An 18,894-nucleotide genomic window follows, 5' to 3' on the forward strand; every position below is an offset into this window, starting at 1 on the left:
AACAAAAACAAAAACAAAAAAACAACTGGCTTTTTCTTTTTTTGGGGAACTAATTCTACGACACACACGCTAAGTGTTGTGCAGTTCTTTGTTTTGTTTTTATATAGGAAAACTCACGGACATTTATTAACTGTTCTGTCCTTCTTGTAGTTTTCTCAGTCATTTACTTACAAGGGTGATGAACAGGTATTTTCACAGAGTTCGAATGGTTAGGTTTCTGTCGGTGCAGGGTTTTTTTTGTGTGTGGTTTTGTTTTGCTTTGCTTTTAGGAGTTTTCTTCCAGTGAGTCTGTTAAGGGCTCCATAGGAACTGCTGTCGCAGGCTCATGCTGTTTCAAACGTTTAATTGTGTTCTTCAGTGCTTGCCTCTTATTGCAGAACCAAACTCTAACTACTTCCCGGTCATAGTTCAGTTTCTCTGCAATCTCTGTCATTTCCTGCCCAGAGGGGTGCGTGTTCTTCTCAAAGTGAGCATTCAAGATCTCAAGGGCCTGTGGCGTGAATGAGGTACGCCTCTTGCGCTTTTTGGATGGTTCACTTCCGATAAACTCGGTAAGGTTCTGCATACCTGCTCGATGGCGGGCCTCAGCCTCAGCCATCCACCGCTCAAGCACCGGCTTTATCTTCTGGGCACTTTTAGGGGTGATGTCCAGCTTTTCAAACCTGGCAGGATACAAAAGGCCAGGGTTCAGTTTGGCTGTCAGACTGCTAGCTATAGTGTTCTCTTGGGCTTCCTGTGGTAGGAAAAAGTGGCTTCTCAGGATGGTGTGTCTGAGGGAAAATTGAGAAAGAAGAGTCTTACACTGATGCTCTGCCAGGGTGGGACTTCCTGCCTGCCTGACTAATTGACTGGCAGAGATAATTTACAATGGATTACCAAAACTAACAGATATCTATATCCATTAATATATAAATAGCCAGATATTTAAACTATCACAAAACAAATACTACAACAAAATTCTAAGCACGCTGAATAATACAGGTTATGACTCCCATTTTCATATTTCTGATGATCTTCAAAACCCTTCAGGTTAAAATTTAATTACAGGAAATGACATCGAAGGCAATTGCTTTTTATCGTCTCTTCTTTGCGATTAATCCCTTTGTTTCCTTTCCCACCCCATCTGGTCCAAATACCACAGCTTTAATAACACAAACCAATGGCAGCTACTAGCCTCTGAATATCACATTTCCTTTCCTTTCATTTTTCAGCAATTTTCACTGTTTGCAAGTTAACACTATATCCTTTTTCTGCGTCCGAAACAGATTCCCGTAGCTCCAGTGGTGTCCGGCTGAAACAGCTGGATGCTTTGCAATTATCTTCACTACCCCCACAATGTGCAAAGACAGACTCATTTTTTCCAGATGAAACCCAGCATAATAGTCTACTAATACGCTGTGGCACCAAGCTGGGTTTATTGTGGGATTTCTACAACCCGTACCAGAATGATATCATTTCCTGTAAATGAGGTCTTCTATATATCATTTTGCCATCAAAAGTCTTTTGCCAAACCAGATTTTACAAGTATTATAAGACATCTGGAAAAGCAGCTACACAAAGCTTTCATCTTTTCATAAACAAGCAGAAGAGCTGAGTTCATTCTTCAAGCCATGTAAGTTTTTGTTTCTTTTATTTGTCAGGTTCATACTCTCTTACTATGCATTAAAAATGTCTACGCCCAATTCGTCTGATGCCACCCATTCATATTTCTCTACTTCACCCACGTCCCTCCCCCACACTGACATATTTAATCCAGGAGACAGTTACTGCCTGGTGCTGCTGCCCTCTCCAGCTTTCCCAGTACTCGAGCACCACTGCCACAGCTGATCACGCTGTGCATGGGAGATGAGACTGGCTGAGTCAATATCTTGGTGCAAAGCAACCCAATGGCTGGAGTTGGCAGCTTTAAGAGACTCTGTTTGGCGCATGGCAGCTGCAGGAAATACTTCAGCAACAAACAAAGCATTTCCCACAAACAAAAAAAGAGACGAAAATATAATAATAATAATTTCAAATAATAACACGCCTGGCATCCTAGTGTGGGACTGGCTGCAAGGTGTCCATCCTTGGCACCCAGTGATATTTGGGTTATGTTGGTCGTTCAGCTTGATTTCGTTGCTGCTCTTTCCATTGAATCTCCTTTGTTAACATTAAAAGAAATGTTGAAACTTCTACTTCTGAGTAGCAGCATACTGCCACTGGAACATAATAACGTGGGGTCTAACAAGAAATGCATAGTTATAGCAGATTATTACACCCCCAAATGATAGCCATCCTTAGGGGTCAAAGGAAAGAAAAACCACTATTACTTTGCAAATATCTGGGACCAACTTCTGCATCCAGTCGTGTTGTTCTTAGCCATTTACCCATTTACCCCTCAAATGTGGCAAAATTTGCCCTTTGTCAAAGGCTTCCATATGTCTTGGCTTTACTTAGCTGTGTCTATGCTCCAATTTCCTCTTTATTTGGGTTTTCATGATAATACATTAGCAAAGAACCCTTTTGCTTAGTAAAATTCAATAATCCCCACTGGTTTTCTCAGGCATGAGGATGATTGAGGAAATTAGGAGACGGCAAATTAGGCATAGGCAAAAGGAACTGCAATTTATCACTTAGAAGTATTGTTTATTAAAGAGTATCTTAAGGCTACAACAAATTGGCAATTGCCAAAAACTCCACCTGTTTTAGGCATTCTTTACCAACTGACCATAAGAAAGAAAAAAAACTTAAGCAACAGGGAGCAATAGCATTCGTATCATTGGCTTTGCTTGTTAGTGTTGATACTGCAGAACATGTTGTTTGGAATAACGATATACAAGTCTTGAAACAAATTTCCCAGCAGTAGTATCCTTGTATAGACTGAATAAAGGTTATTTTCTACAGGGAGGTATCTTATAAGAAAAAACAGTAGGGGAGGCCATAGAAGTGAGAGGATCCTATGGAGCTTTTTGTATTTAACAACAATCAATGGGTTTTATGGAAAATCATTGAGCAAAATGTGAGCTGCAAGCTCACTACCCCATACTGATGTTATTTATAACCTTAGTCTTAAACTGCAGGAAAAGTACACTTCCGTTCTATGGGGAATACATTAAAAGTATAAAGACCAGATAAAAAGACAGAACATTTCATGGATCACCAAGAACAAAATCCACTTAAATGAGCTTAGAGTTGGTTTCTTGGCTTTCACTGATGGAGTAGGACTATAAGGCATTGCCCAAGAGGAAAAAGCTGTTACCTAAGTGTGTTTGTTATCTCATGCATAAACATGGCATTACTGTAACACACATACATGCATATACGGTGTTTGCTTCTAACTAACTCTGTCATGACTGTATTACTATTTCCCATGATTAGGGCACATTTCTAGTCCTGCTTTGCATACATGGGTTGTCTGTTATTTTTTAATTAATTACTTATTTATTAATATATGTTTAGGTGATAAAAGACGAATAGCTGCTGATTTGCAAGATAGCAGGAAAGATACTTTTTTCCCTTCTGTGTTGCCTAGTTAAATCATTAACATCCTATATACGAAGTGCTAACCACGGTAATACAGGTTTTAACTTAGCAGGGGTGCAGCCATGAAATATTTGTTCAGTAACCCTATCTGTAGAAAATGGCACAGTATGAAGAGGGTCAGCTGGTGCTTATCCAGCACCAGCAGGGTTTCCAACTTGTCTACTGAATTAAGTCTCTGTGCTAGGAACATTGTTTTTCACTTGTTCAAAAAGTAGAAGAAAAAAAAAAAAAAAAAAAAAAGAATGTAGAAGGGGGGAAAAAAAAAAAGACCAAAGTTACTTGAGGGCTACACAAGAAGAACATCTTATCTGCCAAGATACCAACATATCGGTGAGTTTAAATCCCTGAAAAAAATAACACATTCTAAAAAGATATGACTCCAACCTGAGCATGCTCCTCACAATAAACTGAGTAATTCTGAAGAACAAAGAGAGGAGAGGAGAGTTTATGATGTAACTTGTTACCTGCAGATGGCAGACTGGCTATAGGCTGGGCCTTCGGTGGCGCTTAGGGCTTGGCCAACTTGAGTCTGGGTCAGGCCAAGGGACAGGCGCCGGATTTTAAAAGCTTTGGCAAATTCTCGGATTTCTTCCAGATTCACCCCATCCACTTCTCCAGTGGCTGTTTGAGGATCTGTTGAAATATTTTTTGAATTGTGTCAGTTCTTCACGTCATGTATGAGTGGGTTATGGCTTACACCATATATTTCACTGTCATGTTAATTTATTTTTCGGTACTTCTCTCTTTCTCCCATAAACAGAAGCGGGCTCGCTTTGCCAGGTGTGTTATAAAGGATGTTCAGGTTGCTAAAATCTAACAAAGCAGCAGTGCTTCCAGGTGGTGGTGAAAGATGTTCAAAGACATCATCGCTGAATTCCTGAAAAATGGGCAAGCTCCCCTCAGCGTGAGGGGTTGGCTGGGGTCCTCACTGCCATCTGGGCTTCACAATCTTTCCTCCCACTTCTGACAAGTCATGTTCCCTGTTCCCCCTTCTCACTGCATGCACAAGACAGGCTTCTGTCAACGTATTTATTTGCAGTCTGTGGGGAGTGCAAAGCACACGCACAAACTGCTTGGGTTTTTAACTTGAAAGCAAGACTTTCCATTTCATCTAAAATAACTGTCAAATAAGGAGATTTACAAACCTTCCTTCCCTATTCTACAGTACTCAGCCCAAACCACTAGTCAAACACCCGAACTAACCCATCAAAAGAACAAGCTCAAACAAAAAGCACACCCTTCCTCATTTAAAAATCATATTTCAAAATACGCCCTTGTGAAAAGCAGCCTTTCAGTTTTCCTTCTGCCTCCCATCAGGCTGATAATCAAGGAGTGGTGTATTTGCAACATCAGCCATTAGGCTTTGGATGGTAATGCTGCACAATTTTTTACTTTTACATTAGCCCCTCAGAAGATAATGCTTATGATGCTGTGAGAGTAAATCTGTCCTCGCTCTCCATAGTGGTTTTACTGACACAGAAGCCTTTGTCCCTGAAAGGGCACATAATAAAGCATGTCTACCGCAGAAAAGCTCCTTTGGTGCTGGATAACTCAGCCAATTTAGGACTTATCAAGGGAGATGACACAACAGCTGGAGAATGGAACTTTTTTCTCCCCAAGCTACTGATCCCTGGCTAAATGAAAGCGTTTGCCAAGCCAGAGACAGCATGGGACTTGGATGGTGGAAGATTTCAAAGTGTTGTGCAATACTGCGTGTAGTGAAGCCATTCTCCCAGCGAGATATCTCTATTGTTCTTCACCTCATTTCTCAGACTTCTTAGGTGAAAAGTTTGCAGCACAATAACCCATCAATTTCTGTAAATACAAGCAGTTGTCCAAGGACAATGCTAGCCTGCGTTACTATTTTGAACCCTGTATTACCCTGGCTCCTGCTAGTGCTGCTACAGCTAAGGGCATGTCAGCATTACAGCAACAACAATTTTATTTTCAGTGGCTTACAAACCTGATGTAAAATTCCCTTCTGGTGGAAATGTCCTATAAGAAATCTTTCAGTCCAATAATAGAGACAGAGGGAAGAGACTTCTCTGCTATAAACTTATCCTATATTGATTTGAAGACTGATTGATAAAAGCTTGTGTAGCAATTTTAGAATACACATACATGTAGTCAGGAACCACGTGAACTAAGAATACAGGTGAACAAACGTATAGGCTGAACCTCATGTTTGCAATACTCAACACTCATCCTGTCAGTATGATACAGCATCTGTACACACATCAATGCACTCAAATTGTATAAAGTTAGGAAACATATTATTTACTTATAAGTAGTGGGAGGCTAAGGTAGGGCTACTTGGTTTATAAAGTAATTGCCTTTGTGGACGTGAAATGTTCCTCCTTATCCTATACACAGTCTACCTCTCATACCAGATGTGATTTTCATAAGCACAGAGTGGAGCTGGTTGCTTATCAGCCCTTTGGTTCTCTGGATGGCGACAGATAAATTTACAAAATCTCATAAATGATAATGACCTCAGATTCACTTTTGTAAAGGGCACTAAGACAGTGAGTTTTCTCACCTCTTTTCTGCATTTTAAGGCCTCTGACTAGAGGGATGTTACAAAGCACAGTTCAGATGTTCCCAGAGAACGCTTGAATTAGCAAACTTTATTGCTGCTGTCACCTGTAGTGCTCCAGCCCCCCGAATTACTGTTAGGAATATAGAGGGAGGTAAGAAACCTAAGGGATTCTATGCTTGCTCATGTTTACATAGAAGTTCTTCCAAGTTCTGCTGAATTCTTCTGGTATGACATTGTTATAACACTAAGTATCTTGGGAAGTCCTTTCCTGCACAGGGATCTTGGACAAGAGAGAAATTGGACACAGCTCTCCTAAACATGATAAAAGAACCCCTGTGATGTACTTCAGGAATACGGAAGTACATCTTTATTTATGGTGCAGTATCTGTTGAGAAAAAGGCTTCGTTCTTATATAGTGTCTTTGGGAGAAGGAAAGTGCTTACAGAGGTGGACACAAATGCTGAAGCCTTTTATCTCTGCACTCAAGGGAAAACAGTGTTTCTATCAAATCAGAAACACTTCTACTGCAGGTATGATTCAAAGCCATTTGAAAACCATAGAAGTAGTCCCTTGATTTCTATCAGCTCCATACACTCAAGTAGTACTATGAAGCCCTCTCTACTGATATCATCATGTAACATCACCTATCTGTTTTATTCTATTGTCATTAAAATGTCATCAATACATAACCTTGGACTTTGTGGACTAATTTATCCATATGCAAAAATATAATCAAATAAATAATGGACTTGGTTTCAATAAGTTTTAATCTTTCAAAACAGTTAAGTGTAGAATTTACTTCACATTTTAGGAAGAGTTGTTGACTGAAGACTGTAATTAAACTGGTACTTTTAAAATTAAGTGGATTTCTTGCTGTATGGGAACTGCTGAGTCACAGCCTGAACCTCTGATTGATCACCTGAGATGAGCCATGAGTCAGCCAAAGGAGCACAGGTGAAGGCAATTCACCTATTTAAGAGGCAACAGACCTACTTAAGAGCTGGCTACCAGTAGGGAAGGATCTCTTCTGGAGATTGCCTTTACTGGTGTTTTGTGGGTGAGCCCAGGATAAGGGTATGCCTTCCATTTATTCTCTTTTGTTATGTACTTTGCCTAACTCTCTTGTTTATTTTGTGATTATAACAGCCTGATATTCTTTGATTATACACTTGTAAAAGACTGCACAGAGCCAAGAGGAAAATGAAGAATGCCAATCTCACTAAGTGGTTAGGATTCTACAGTAACAATATTTAGAGTGAAGATTCCAAATGTATATTATGGCTTCGTACTCTATGATTGTTATGTTTGTGAAACTAATAGGCCCTGGAAAAAGACAAGTTTTCTGGGACTACTACATGGAACATACATAGAGCAAAAGAACAGAAAGAAGTCCAACTAAGATTCCACCAAATGTCCTGGTGGATAGAGAAGGTGGACAAGCAGAGCAGAAGAAAAAATCCACGGGTTTTTCTGTACTAAAAATTTCCTAAAATCTAAGGGAATACTACTCCCCTCCCACTTCTGAATTCTAATATGAACATTCTATGAGTTTCCAATGCTTGCAAATTCTCTGGTGATAGGAAGGAGTTGCACTCCAAAGGAGAAAGCAAATTTTGGTAGTGTAGAGTTCTACTGTGGAAGGGATTACAGGGATTCGTATCCCCAGTCAGACAGGAGGAGAAAGAGCTGGCAGAGAAAAGCCAACAAAATATAATATGGATGACAGAGGCAGGACAAAGCACTGTTAATGGGAAATATAGTCGAGCTCAGGGGAAAGAGAAGAATAATTTGTATGTGAGAAGCTTTTTAATTTTATAGTATCAGATGACAGTAAAATGAATTTGGCAAGAAGAAAGGAATGTCATTGAGACCCACGTCCCAGAATATGAGGGGAAGAAAGTGATTTCCACAAAGCAAACCTATGCTAGAAAAGGTAAGAAATGAGAAGAGGGATATACCTGAGAACAGAAAAATTAAATATCATATAAAATGAGGAATGGTAATATAGAGTTAAATGAAGAGAAAACAAAGAAGAATAAAGAGAACAGAGATGGGATAAGACAATATGAAGAAATCACACAAAAGGGACATGAAGAGTGGAAATGAATCTTGCAGCCATCTAGGCATACCATCTTTTAAAATGTTCTTTCTCTGGTAGTAATCATAATTATACGTATTAAGAAGAACTAGCATTGGTTGATGGTGAAGGATGATGAGGTGAGGACAAGACAAAAGGGAAAAGCTATGAAGCATGAAACAGGTCAAGAAATAAAAAGTCAAGAAACTTAAGAAAAAAAAAGAAGGGTAAATAAAAAAAAAAATACAGGGCATCGCAGGAGAAATAAATGTATAAAATAAATGAAGAGAAGTAGTAAGAGATAAATGATTATTTTTTTTAATTAGAAAATCTTTTTAAAAAAAATTGCAAAAAATACAGGAAAACTTGATCAGAATGAAGAGTGAAAGGAATTGAAACAGAGCACGGAACAGTAAAGTTATTCAAGCCCAATTCTGACTTGTTTCTCATGGTCTCTTAGTAATTTCAGAGATGTGGCATGACCTCTTGTAGAGTTATTCTTTTAGCAGGTGTGCACAATCTTGCCTCAAGCAATTATTTAGCTACTGAAGTAGCAGCAAACACTCCAGCCTGTGGTTTGCTATGCTGTGTAGAATATGCGGGACAACTATCAAGTATCTCTCTGATTTCTGAGCATCTGAGAACTCTATGCAAAAATGGCAGAAATGTACTGATATTTCCCTCACATTACGTGCTCTGTTGGGTACTTGGGACTGAATGAAGCCTGAAAAATAAATTTACAAGATCAATGCCCAAACTTCTTATTCCTGCATAATTATTGCCACGCTTTCTACAGGGAATTTCTGTAAATGCTCTCTCCCTTTGGAACACTCTTAAGATCCAAGTCTCATCCCTCAGTATAAACGTGTGAAATGTATATTCTTCACCCCAAGTTTCCCACCTGTTGATTTAACTTGCTTGAGGTTTGAACAAGGAAGAAGCACTCCAAGTATCTTCTCAGTGCTATTCATTCTCACTGGCAGGGTATTCAGTGAGGCCAATTTTGCTTGGCATTTGCAATATAAGATAAATTTCAGCTCAGCCATTTCTGAAAATTAGGTTAATAAAACATGCTGTTTTGCCTAGGATGAAAAAAAAAAAAATTGTAACAATTTCAGTTGTTTTATAACCTTCAGTTCTTGATTCACCACCTTGATAGCTGTCAGAAAGTTAACATTTAAGACAGTAATGGAGTTCTTGCCATCCCGAATAAAACTGTCTCAAGTAAGTCCAGGCAAGTGAGCCTCCAAAATTCCTGTTTCCTCAAAAGAGATTTGTTAGACCTCCGTGTAGAATCTCCTTTGAGGTTTTCTCTGTACTGAGCCTAAGACTAGAGAATATGGAGAAGAACCCCTCCTGCTGTGGTTGTGGCACTGGCTGTAGGCCAGGATGGCAGTAAGGATACAGAGACCAAACTGCCTTTCTTCCTGGTGATCATTTTCCACAATCTTCCAATGGCTTTCAGGGAGGGCTGGAGTAGATTTAGATGCAAAGGGGGCAATAATTAACCTTGAATCTGAAGAAAAAGAAATGATGGAAGATGAAGACTGTTAAGAGGCAGAGATATGAACTTGGATCTGAAGAAGGGATAGCCTGATTGTGCAGAGAAGAAAGTAGGAGTCACTTGGGCAGAGGACAGAAATTAGGGGAGAAAAGAGGAAGCACTTGTGATAAAGCAAGGCAGGAGATTACGTTGATTAGATGGTAGAAGGGATGCAGAGATGACCTAGGGACAGAGGCCAAATAGGAGCTGGAAGAGGACTGAAATGAGAAGAGGAAATGAGGGTTCATGGATGATGTGGAAAGAACGGAAAGGAGATGGCTGAGGAAAAGAAGTACTGAGGCCCTGGGAATGCAGATATGTGGAGAACAATGTGAGGAGGTAATGAGAGTGGAGCAGAACAAGTACTACGGGAATCAAGTTTGAGAGGAATGAGTGAAAAAGGCCTATATTCATTAAAGCATCTTCCCCATTCAACCAAACTGATAATCCTATGTCTTGTATGCCTCTGCCTCCATGAACACAGCACATTTCATTCCCTTTTAGAGTAGGAAAATAAGATGATAACACAACCTATCAGCTTCTTCATCCATTCAACTGACAGAAGATCTCATATCTCCAGGTAGAAATATAATTTCGCCAAACAACTGACTTATGTTACTATTCTGCTTTTGTAAAAGCCTTGAAATATATCCAAATAAAAAATGAAGTTAAGAGAATAGCCTTAGAGTCATATAAATAAACACTAAAAAGTTACAGAATAGTAGGACAACAGTAGCCTACCATCCTTGTCTGAGTACCAGACCAGTTTTTTTCCACAGATTCCTGTCTTGTCCAGTGCACAAGATGAATGTACTTCATTATGGAGAAAGTGATTGAAGTATTGTCTTTTTACTTCTTCAGTGGGTGGCCCTAGACCTCTGTTAAAGCTCTTCACCAAAGGCATAGTTATGCGTTTCCTCTTGAGCTTCTAGATTTTTTGTAATCTTAATTTATTTCCTTGTGTTTCTACAAGATGAGGGTCTTCTCCTTCTCATTCACAGACAAGTGGGCAGATATTAAGGCAAAAGGCATTTTTAGCTACCCTGTCAAGGTCAAGCAGAAGATGAATTTTTAGACCGTGACTTTAAATGGTTCTTTATACAGTTCCACAGTGGAAGTGCACTTTGAATTGTAACTGTGAGTACCAGGTTCTTCTGTAAATTAAAGTCAGGAGTTTCAAGCTGGAAATTGAGGGAGCACTTGTGGAAAAATCAGTTGCAAGTGACTTGCCTGCAATTGCACCACAATTATGTGGTAGATAGATCTACAACTATTCAGCCCTCTGCTGCCAGAAGCAAGACTACCTTTTGCCCTTCAATCCCTACCTCAAATGTTACAAACAGGGGAACAGTTTCGTGAACCAGATAGAGAATAAATGCTGGGACAAAAGCTTTCCTTACTGTGTGATTCATCCTTTGAAATACGCCATTGGAAATTCACAGAATGAAGGATGAGAAAAAAGTGGTTCTGTGATGTTAATCACTATATACTTGGTTATTAAAAAATACATGTTCAAAGAGGAGCTAGATACAGTTGCCCAGACTACTCTTTTTCTAGCATCTGCTAACCTCTGAGTGATTTATGTTATGAAGTTAAAAGGGCTTCTTCCATGTTATTTTTATTGTATAGGATGCTTACCCATATGGGGAAATTCACTGGAACATCTATTGAGGTTTAGAGTACCCCTCAATAGTTATTCTAGATCTTTTTTTACAAGAGTGTCTACAAGGGAAACTATTCTGGACTAGCCAGAAATAGTTTTTATTCTACACTTGCTATTTTAGTCAATTCTCCCACATAGATAAGATATCACCTTATGTATTTTTAGTGTGAAGCTTCTTATTTGCCTTCTTTCTACAAGTTTGTCTACACGAGAAAATTTACTAGTAGAACTAGAATTTTATAGTAGTGTATTTATTTCAGTATAATTATATCTGTATCTATATATTTTATGTACCTACAGCTCTCCATTGAGGTGTATTTGTTCCAGAACAGAAATATTCACACTGGGAATTACACAAGCAAAATTTTATTATAGAATATCCTGAGTTGGAAGGGACTCATAGGGATCATCGAGTCCAACTCCTGGTGACCCAAAAATCAGACCCTATGTCTGAGACCATTCTTCTTGAACTCCAGCATCTTGAATCCATGGCCACCACCCTCTGGTGCAGTCCCTGTTCCTATCTCCAGCTACCCTCCCCCCCCATATTATCATGATATTATCACTATATTATCACTCACTATATTATCTCCATATTATCACTAAAGTTCTGCTAGTAACTTCTCCATACAAACAATTTCTGAAGTAACTCAACAAAGATTTTGAAATGTTTTCCAAGCCCTTCCTTAGCTTGCATCAGCCATACATTTCACGTTAGCAATACAACACAAATTACACTATTTGTTCATTTGAAATTTGCACACGTAGTTTTCTTCTAATGAAGTCATGCAATACTGATAGATATTGGCAGATGTGCCAAAAATTGTTAATGCTTTTATCCATACTTCTAACCTGTTGTTTTCTCTATACAAAGACCAAAGCAAATCAGGCAATAGTGAAGACTCTGAAATGTGTGATCTGGAAGAAGGGGCTGGTCAGAGGTCAGCTGTTACAATCCTAACAACAAAACTGAAGGTAGCTGTTCACAGCATCCTTTTCTCTCCCACATCTAGCAGTTCTTAGTTGCTCAAACTGCATAAGCTTCTCCTGCCAAGAAAGGTCTCTCATCTAATGCTAGGGTTTGTAAAACAGTTTGCTACAATAACTAAGCAAACAAATACTAACAAACAAGCAGAATAACCGAAAGTAGAAGGGGCTGCCCTCCAAACATGAAGCAATGTAATTCATTATACTGATTTAAAACATTCACATTTGCAAAGAATGTAAACTACATTTGAGTTTTAAGAATTGTCCAGTGTTAACAAAGTCAGTTAACAGCTGCTACCATTTTTATGTGCATATTAAGCATTTTTTTGTGATTCCTCAAGGTATGTTTACCTCAAGTCCCATCTGTCACAGCACTGAGTTTTTATTGGTACAAGTTACTCTAGTTAGCAATATACAATCTGATACATGGGAAACATAAAAGAAGTAAGGAAAGCAGATCAGGAAACTCAGCAGTGAGAAGGACAAACAGAGTGGAGAAGTAAGGAGAGCCAGGGAGCAATACTTACTGCTGACTAACTGGCCAACACTCAAAGCTGAAGAAGAGGAGGATGAGGAGGAAGAAGAGGAAGCCTGACGAACTGGGCTTTGAGACATAGATGCTTGACTGTGAGCCAAATGCAGGAGATTGGGCTGTGAGGCTGCTTGTCCCACTTGCGTCTGGGAGGGCTGATGGAGCTATATGTTAAAATGTAAAAATAGGTATTTAGAAAATGAAGCAGTAATAGGAAACTCAGTGTAACATTTCACCCATCTATTTCCAGGGTACAAATCCCGTAAGAGCATTAAATACCATGGACTCAGTTCAGATGACAGTGCTATAGCAGGAGAAATTTGAGCTCCTTTGCATTTTGACTTTCAACTATTTTTTCAGTTTAATGAGATAACTAGCAGCTAAATTCTTGTTTGAAATGAGTGGTGAGAGATCTATGATGCTCCCAGAAGCACTCTGATTTAATAAATACATGTTCTTACCTGTTCTCTAACTCATGAAGTCAGACTCTTATTATCTACACAGGTTTTCATAGAAACCAGCACTGTTTCAGAGACATCCTTTCATACTGCTGGACCAGGGCCAAGTAAAGTGGGGATGGGGAAGAGAAGGTAAAGTAGGGGACTTCCCTTCATTTCCCTACAGAAATGAATAATTGGATTTACCAACCTTGGATTTAGCAAACAAACTGAAATGCTGAAATCTTAATTCTCAAATGATGAATTGTCCTTTCCTTAAACACAGACACCAATCACATGTAGACTGTGTCAAAGATGTCTAGCAAGCACAGTAGATGCAAACGATGCACTGTGACAGATGCATTTGTCTTCAGAAATTTTTGTTTACAAATTTTGCAGTAGTGTGGTTTTTGGTTCCTTTCTGGGAGAAAGCAAAGAACCACGAATCTTTTCTGCCTATCACAAACTTTCATGTGGGGTTGAAATCCAAAATTCCGTGCTCCTGATTGTTACATAAACCTTCCAGCTAATTCAAGGGGTAGTGAAGATACACAATAGACGTTACATTTTTGAACTGGCTTCTGGTCACTCAGTACAGCCTTTTGAGCCCAATTATACTACAGAATACTTCTGATGCAGTAGCTGGCTGGTACTTAGTAGACCTTTATTTTATAACCTTTATTTTATGTCGATTCTTGATATTGATGAAAAAAGATTGCAAAAATGTACTAAAAAGCTTCACTTTTAAGTAATAGCTGTTATTTGCATTCTCAGGGAGGGCGAAAGATAAGGGCTTATTTGACCTTGCACAAAATCAGTAATTGAAATCTATTTCTTGAATTCTAAGGAATTGTTCACTTTTGATGTTTTACTGAATGAACAAATTCAGAAAAGGATCTGAATTCATTAGTGGTACTCAAATTATCTAGAATACGCTCCCAGAACACATAAAAATGACTGATGCTATGTAGACAACAAATTGTATGGCACACCTTGATCACCTTGACGATGAATGGAATACTTAAGAATAAATCTAATCATATTTTTCCTGTTATGGGCCTGATTAAGAACTGAGCTATTACAACTCCTTTTAGTTATCTATCTATCTATCTATTTATTTATTTATTAATCTTCCGCACGGAACAATGCAACACAAAATGAAGCAAGCAACCTCAATCTACCCTTTTATATTACAGAAGATTATTTATCTGTCCATGTCCAGCCTATTCTGACTTCCTTAGGGGTCAATAAACAAAAACATTTTATTATCTTGAGTTTTTTTGTTATTTTAAAGTAACTTTCAAAAGAGAAAATGGGCTTTGTATCAAAGGGATGGTAGCTGAGAAGCTGATTGCAAGGATTCCAGGTTTCTGATGCAAACATTGTGTAACTGCAAAAAAAAAATCACTAAGGGCTAGATTTTATCTTTAGAGTGTTTCCAGCTGAGAACGTCTACTTTTGCAGAGAAGGAGCCCACTAGGAAGGCTGGCTCCCCCTGAATGCTGCAGAAATGGATGTCCCATCCATTGTGCCCACACCGCTCCAGACTGATGTCTTCAGATACCAGACTGGAAAATGGCAGCCATTTTGACTCTGGGACTGTTGTCAGAGGGATTCTCTGGCAAAACTAAAGATTTCTGCCTAGGAGAGGGAAGAAAAATACTGTATTTAGATGAGCTAGATGTTTCCACACTGGCTGGAACAGGCTTAGAGATGTTAGTGTTTATCTGTAGGGGTGGAGGAGCAAATGCAATGGCTATCTAAAAGGAAAGATCTGCAAAATTATAGTCCAGTCAACTGAACTTCAACCCCTGGAAAAGTAGTGAAGAAAATAATCAAACAATTTGTAAGCACCTGCAAGAAAACAAGGTAGTAACAGACAACATGGGTTGTTAGGAACAAACTGTGTCAAACCAATCTGATCTCCCCGTAAGACAAGGTAATTGGCCTTGTGGACAGGGAAAAAGCAGTAGGTGGTTTGACTTTACAAGTTTCTCGACACTCCCTCGTGTGACATTCTTTATAATGTACGAAGACATAGTTTAGATGAAACTGCTGCAGAATGAATGCAAAAGTAGTTGGAAAACAAAACTGAGGGGGCGGTTATCTCGCTGTTGAAACTGAAGCGCACGTTCACAGAAGTCTCACCTGTTTCTGCACTATTTGGTATTTTTCTAATGACCTGGATGACGGAGGAGATGCTGACTAAATTTACATGCCCATGCCACACTGGGAGGGGCTTTTGATAGGCTGACATGCAAGATTAGAATTCAGTTTGAGGATGTCACCAACAGTGGTGTTGTGAAAATTAAGAAAAGGTAACTCCCATTCTGAGCTGTGTGAGCAGGAGCGATGTCTGTAACACATACAATGCTGTGAAGAAGGCAGAGCTAGTGAAAAGAAGGGAGAATGAGTCTGCCCTGTATTTTATAGGGGACAGGATGAAGTGCAATACTCATGAAAATTCAAATCATATGCTGGGAAAAGCTTTCCAACACGACAGTGAAGCACTGGCATACATTGCTGGGACAACTAACGACATTCTTATGAGAGTGTTTAGCAGTATGTTAGACAAATACAGGAATGGCTGTTCCACTGGGGAACAGCAGAGTGGACTGGATAATCTCTTGAACCCTGACCTTCCAGCCTTAATTATTTATGGTTCTGTGCTAATTCCCATCAGTATTTCTCAGGCAGAAACACATGGTCATGTAAAGACAGATGGCATGTGCAGCATTTCTGGGCCACAATACGGATATTATTCTGAAAGTTCAACTACTGAGCATGAACACAGTGAACTTAATGTCTCCAGGAAGCATCAACATGGATGTACTTTCTCTAACTGTCCCTGCAAAGGGAGCACACAGGCACAACCACCATGTAGCACAGGCAAAGTAAGCTGATTAAATCTAGGAAACATCTGAATCCCTGTACAAATGCAGGGATTGCACACTGCATTTATGAATACATTTGTGAAACTGTGAAATCCAAAAGCTTGACAGTTTCCTTGTCAGACCTCCAGAAATCTTTGGACAAATGTATGGAATTCTAAGAATTTTAGCTGAGCAAAGAGTTTTATGGTGAGTACAGTCTGCATGAATAGTGACCTCAGGGGCAACAACAGTATACAAGGGATATTTACAGATTGTTGGGCTGTAACTTAATGCTAGTGAGAGAAAAGGGAGCAGAGGAGTTGGAGAGGCTGAAGAGTCACCTTCTGGCCTGAACAGAGACTAAGGGAGGATTCCATCTTGAGCCTCCACATAATTTTCAGCACATCCCCTGTTTTAGAGATGTGACAGTAAAGCTGTAAATGTCCTGTTTAAAGAACAATGATACTTATCTATGACATGAAATTGCATTAAAATACTCTCTCTCTTTTCATCCACTATAATTTCCATTCCAGAAATAGCCTTAAGGAGAGGCAACGATTAGATTATGAATTAGATTCCAGATGACAGAATCAATTCAAACTTGCAATAGCTGGCATTTCCCAATTTTGGACATGTACATATGATATGAATTATATTTATGACCGTTGTGTATTTTCCATCGAAAGACAGAAGGAGGCACAGAAATTACGGAAGCCGTTGCTGTAAGTGCCATTCTGTGTAGGTGGATATAGTAGACATGCTGAGAATGATGACTGCATGCAACACTGATGAGTATCTGGCAGGAATATATGTTTGCACACTACAGCGAGAGGAATAGGATAAATATGAGAAGTATAAAGTGCAGCATAACACTTTATAAGAATAAACTGGAAAATGCAAAGGGCTTGATTCTTATCTCTTACATCAGTTTTACATTCTGCTGTCAACAGTGAAGGTGGTATTGCTAGATAATGACAAAGAAGAATGAATTAGGTCTGTAAGACTGAGTTTTGTTGTTCAATTATGTATGTAATATATTCTTGAACTTGGTATGGTTGACTGGAACTCTGATGAGATCAGGGATTTGTTCCACACATCCAGAAACTTATAGGGAAGCGACAGAGTAACAAGGAATTTTGTATAACTTAATGAAAGAGAAAGAGTGTTTGCAATGCAACAAAGAGGCTAAGTGGAAATGAAGAAACTTTGAGAGACTCTTGCTCTGTATTCTAACAGAACTGCTACTGGTTTTTTTTACAGTCTGGACAAACAACCAGGACAAATTATGGCCCTAATGGAAGGGAGAAATAAGCAGCAGTCTTAAATTGCATTAGCTGATGCTAAGGTCAGGCATTAGGAAGAACTTTCTAATGTTAAGGAGAAGTGGCCTAAGTTGTCTTGAGATGTCAGGGAATCTCCATCACTGGTGATTCTTGAGAATAAGTTAGACAAACAGCTGTCAAGAGTGATGCAAGGACAGTTGATCCTGCCTAGGGGAAGGAGATGGACTACACAACCTTTTGGGGTCCTCTCCAATCCTATTTTTCTATGATTCAGTGAAGAGTGCATCTGAGAGACAAGGAAACACAAAAAATTACAGAAGATAGAGGTGAAAAAGACAAGTATAACAAAAAGGCCAGATGAGAAACTAGCAGTGGTTGCACAAAGATGCTACAAATAAGTAATTCCAAGTTATTTCTGATGTTATATAGGGAAATACATTTATTAGCTCTAATAAAAACTAAAGTCCATAGAAAATATTGATGTAAAAAGACTTTCCTAAGTACTTAGAAATGCCACTGTAATGCCTTGCATTATAGTAGTGGTGTACCAATGCCATCGTTTGATTTGAAAACACCATGGCAGAAGAAATCTGTCTTCAAACCTACTCACGGTGCATGAACAGGCATGGGCTTCAAAAATGTTTTCTTAAATCTTCCAGCAAGTTAAAAGAACAAGCTATTACACATATCAACACACATCATGCCAAATCGTTTTCACAGCAGTTCTAACAGAATGTTTCCACTGTGGCCTGAGGACGGTACCCCATCGTGTGAATTTAGTTGAATTCAAGTAAATGAATATGAAAGCTACTTGATGCTTAATAAATATCCCTCTCTTATTATAGTATATTATACTACAATACAGCATAAGGAGCCTCCATGCACATTGCTTACACTGACAGGGTCATTACATTGGAAAACTAGCACAAGATAGCGGCTCGGGTCCACCCAGGCCATGCAAATGCTCAACTCGAAATGAAGAAAACAGTAAAGAAGTGCTGGTGTGCTGTGACCATAACTGGAATAGGATTTTGGCAGCATCTCAGTAAGCTTTCCATCTGAAGCCTTATTGTGGGATCAAAACTCTGTTCAAAGCACACACTGTAGTTGAAGGTCTCTGGCCTCTCAAAAATGAGTTGAGAACACAGATGTGCTTCTGTAGAAGACAATCTTATATGTAAATCAGGTGCACCAGTCATTTTTCTGACCCCTATCAGGAATGATATAAAGTCACAATTACAGTAACAGACATAAAACTATATAGGTAAGTGCACAATTCAAAGGTATCAACAATGTTCCCACAGTGAAGTGTTTTACTTTCTCTATGGCTCAGTTCCTTAGAATGATACAGGTTGTATAGCAATATCTTCCTATTCCCAAAGGTGTGGTGCAGTTATATTGGCTTTTTTTTTTTTTTTTTTTTTTTTTTTTTTTTTTT

General features: G+C 39.0%; 1 protein-coding gene across 1 annotated transcript in view; it reads right to left on the bottom strand.

Annotated features, from left to right (window-relative positions):
- Positions 1-265: 265 nt before the first annotated feature.
- The window catches only part of POU6F2 (POU class 6 homeobox 2), a 304,914-nt gene continuing 286,285 nt past the window's right edge, over positions 266-18,894 (bottom strand). Inside the window, exons 8-10 of the mRNA XM_042834233.1 lie at positions 12,859-13,027; positions 3,987-4,155; positions 266-770 (exon numbers count right to left, since the gene is read on the bottom strand). Coding sequence (XP_042690167.1) covers positions 266-770; positions 3,987-4,155; positions 12,859-13,027 — 843 coding nt within the window. The remainder of the gene's footprint in view (positions 771-3,986; positions 4,156-12,858; positions 13,028-18,894) is intronic.

This window comes from Centrocercus urophasianus, unplaced genomic scaffold (genome assembly GCF_019232065.1).
Source record: "Centrocercus urophasianus isolate 14NV4802_14NV808 unplaced genomic scaffold, USGS_Curo_1.0 seq_44, whole genome shotgun sequence".
In the NCBI taxonomy this organism is placed as follows: domain Eukaryota; kingdom Metazoa; phylum Chordata; class Aves; order Galliformes; family Phasianidae; genus Centrocercus; species Centrocercus urophasianus.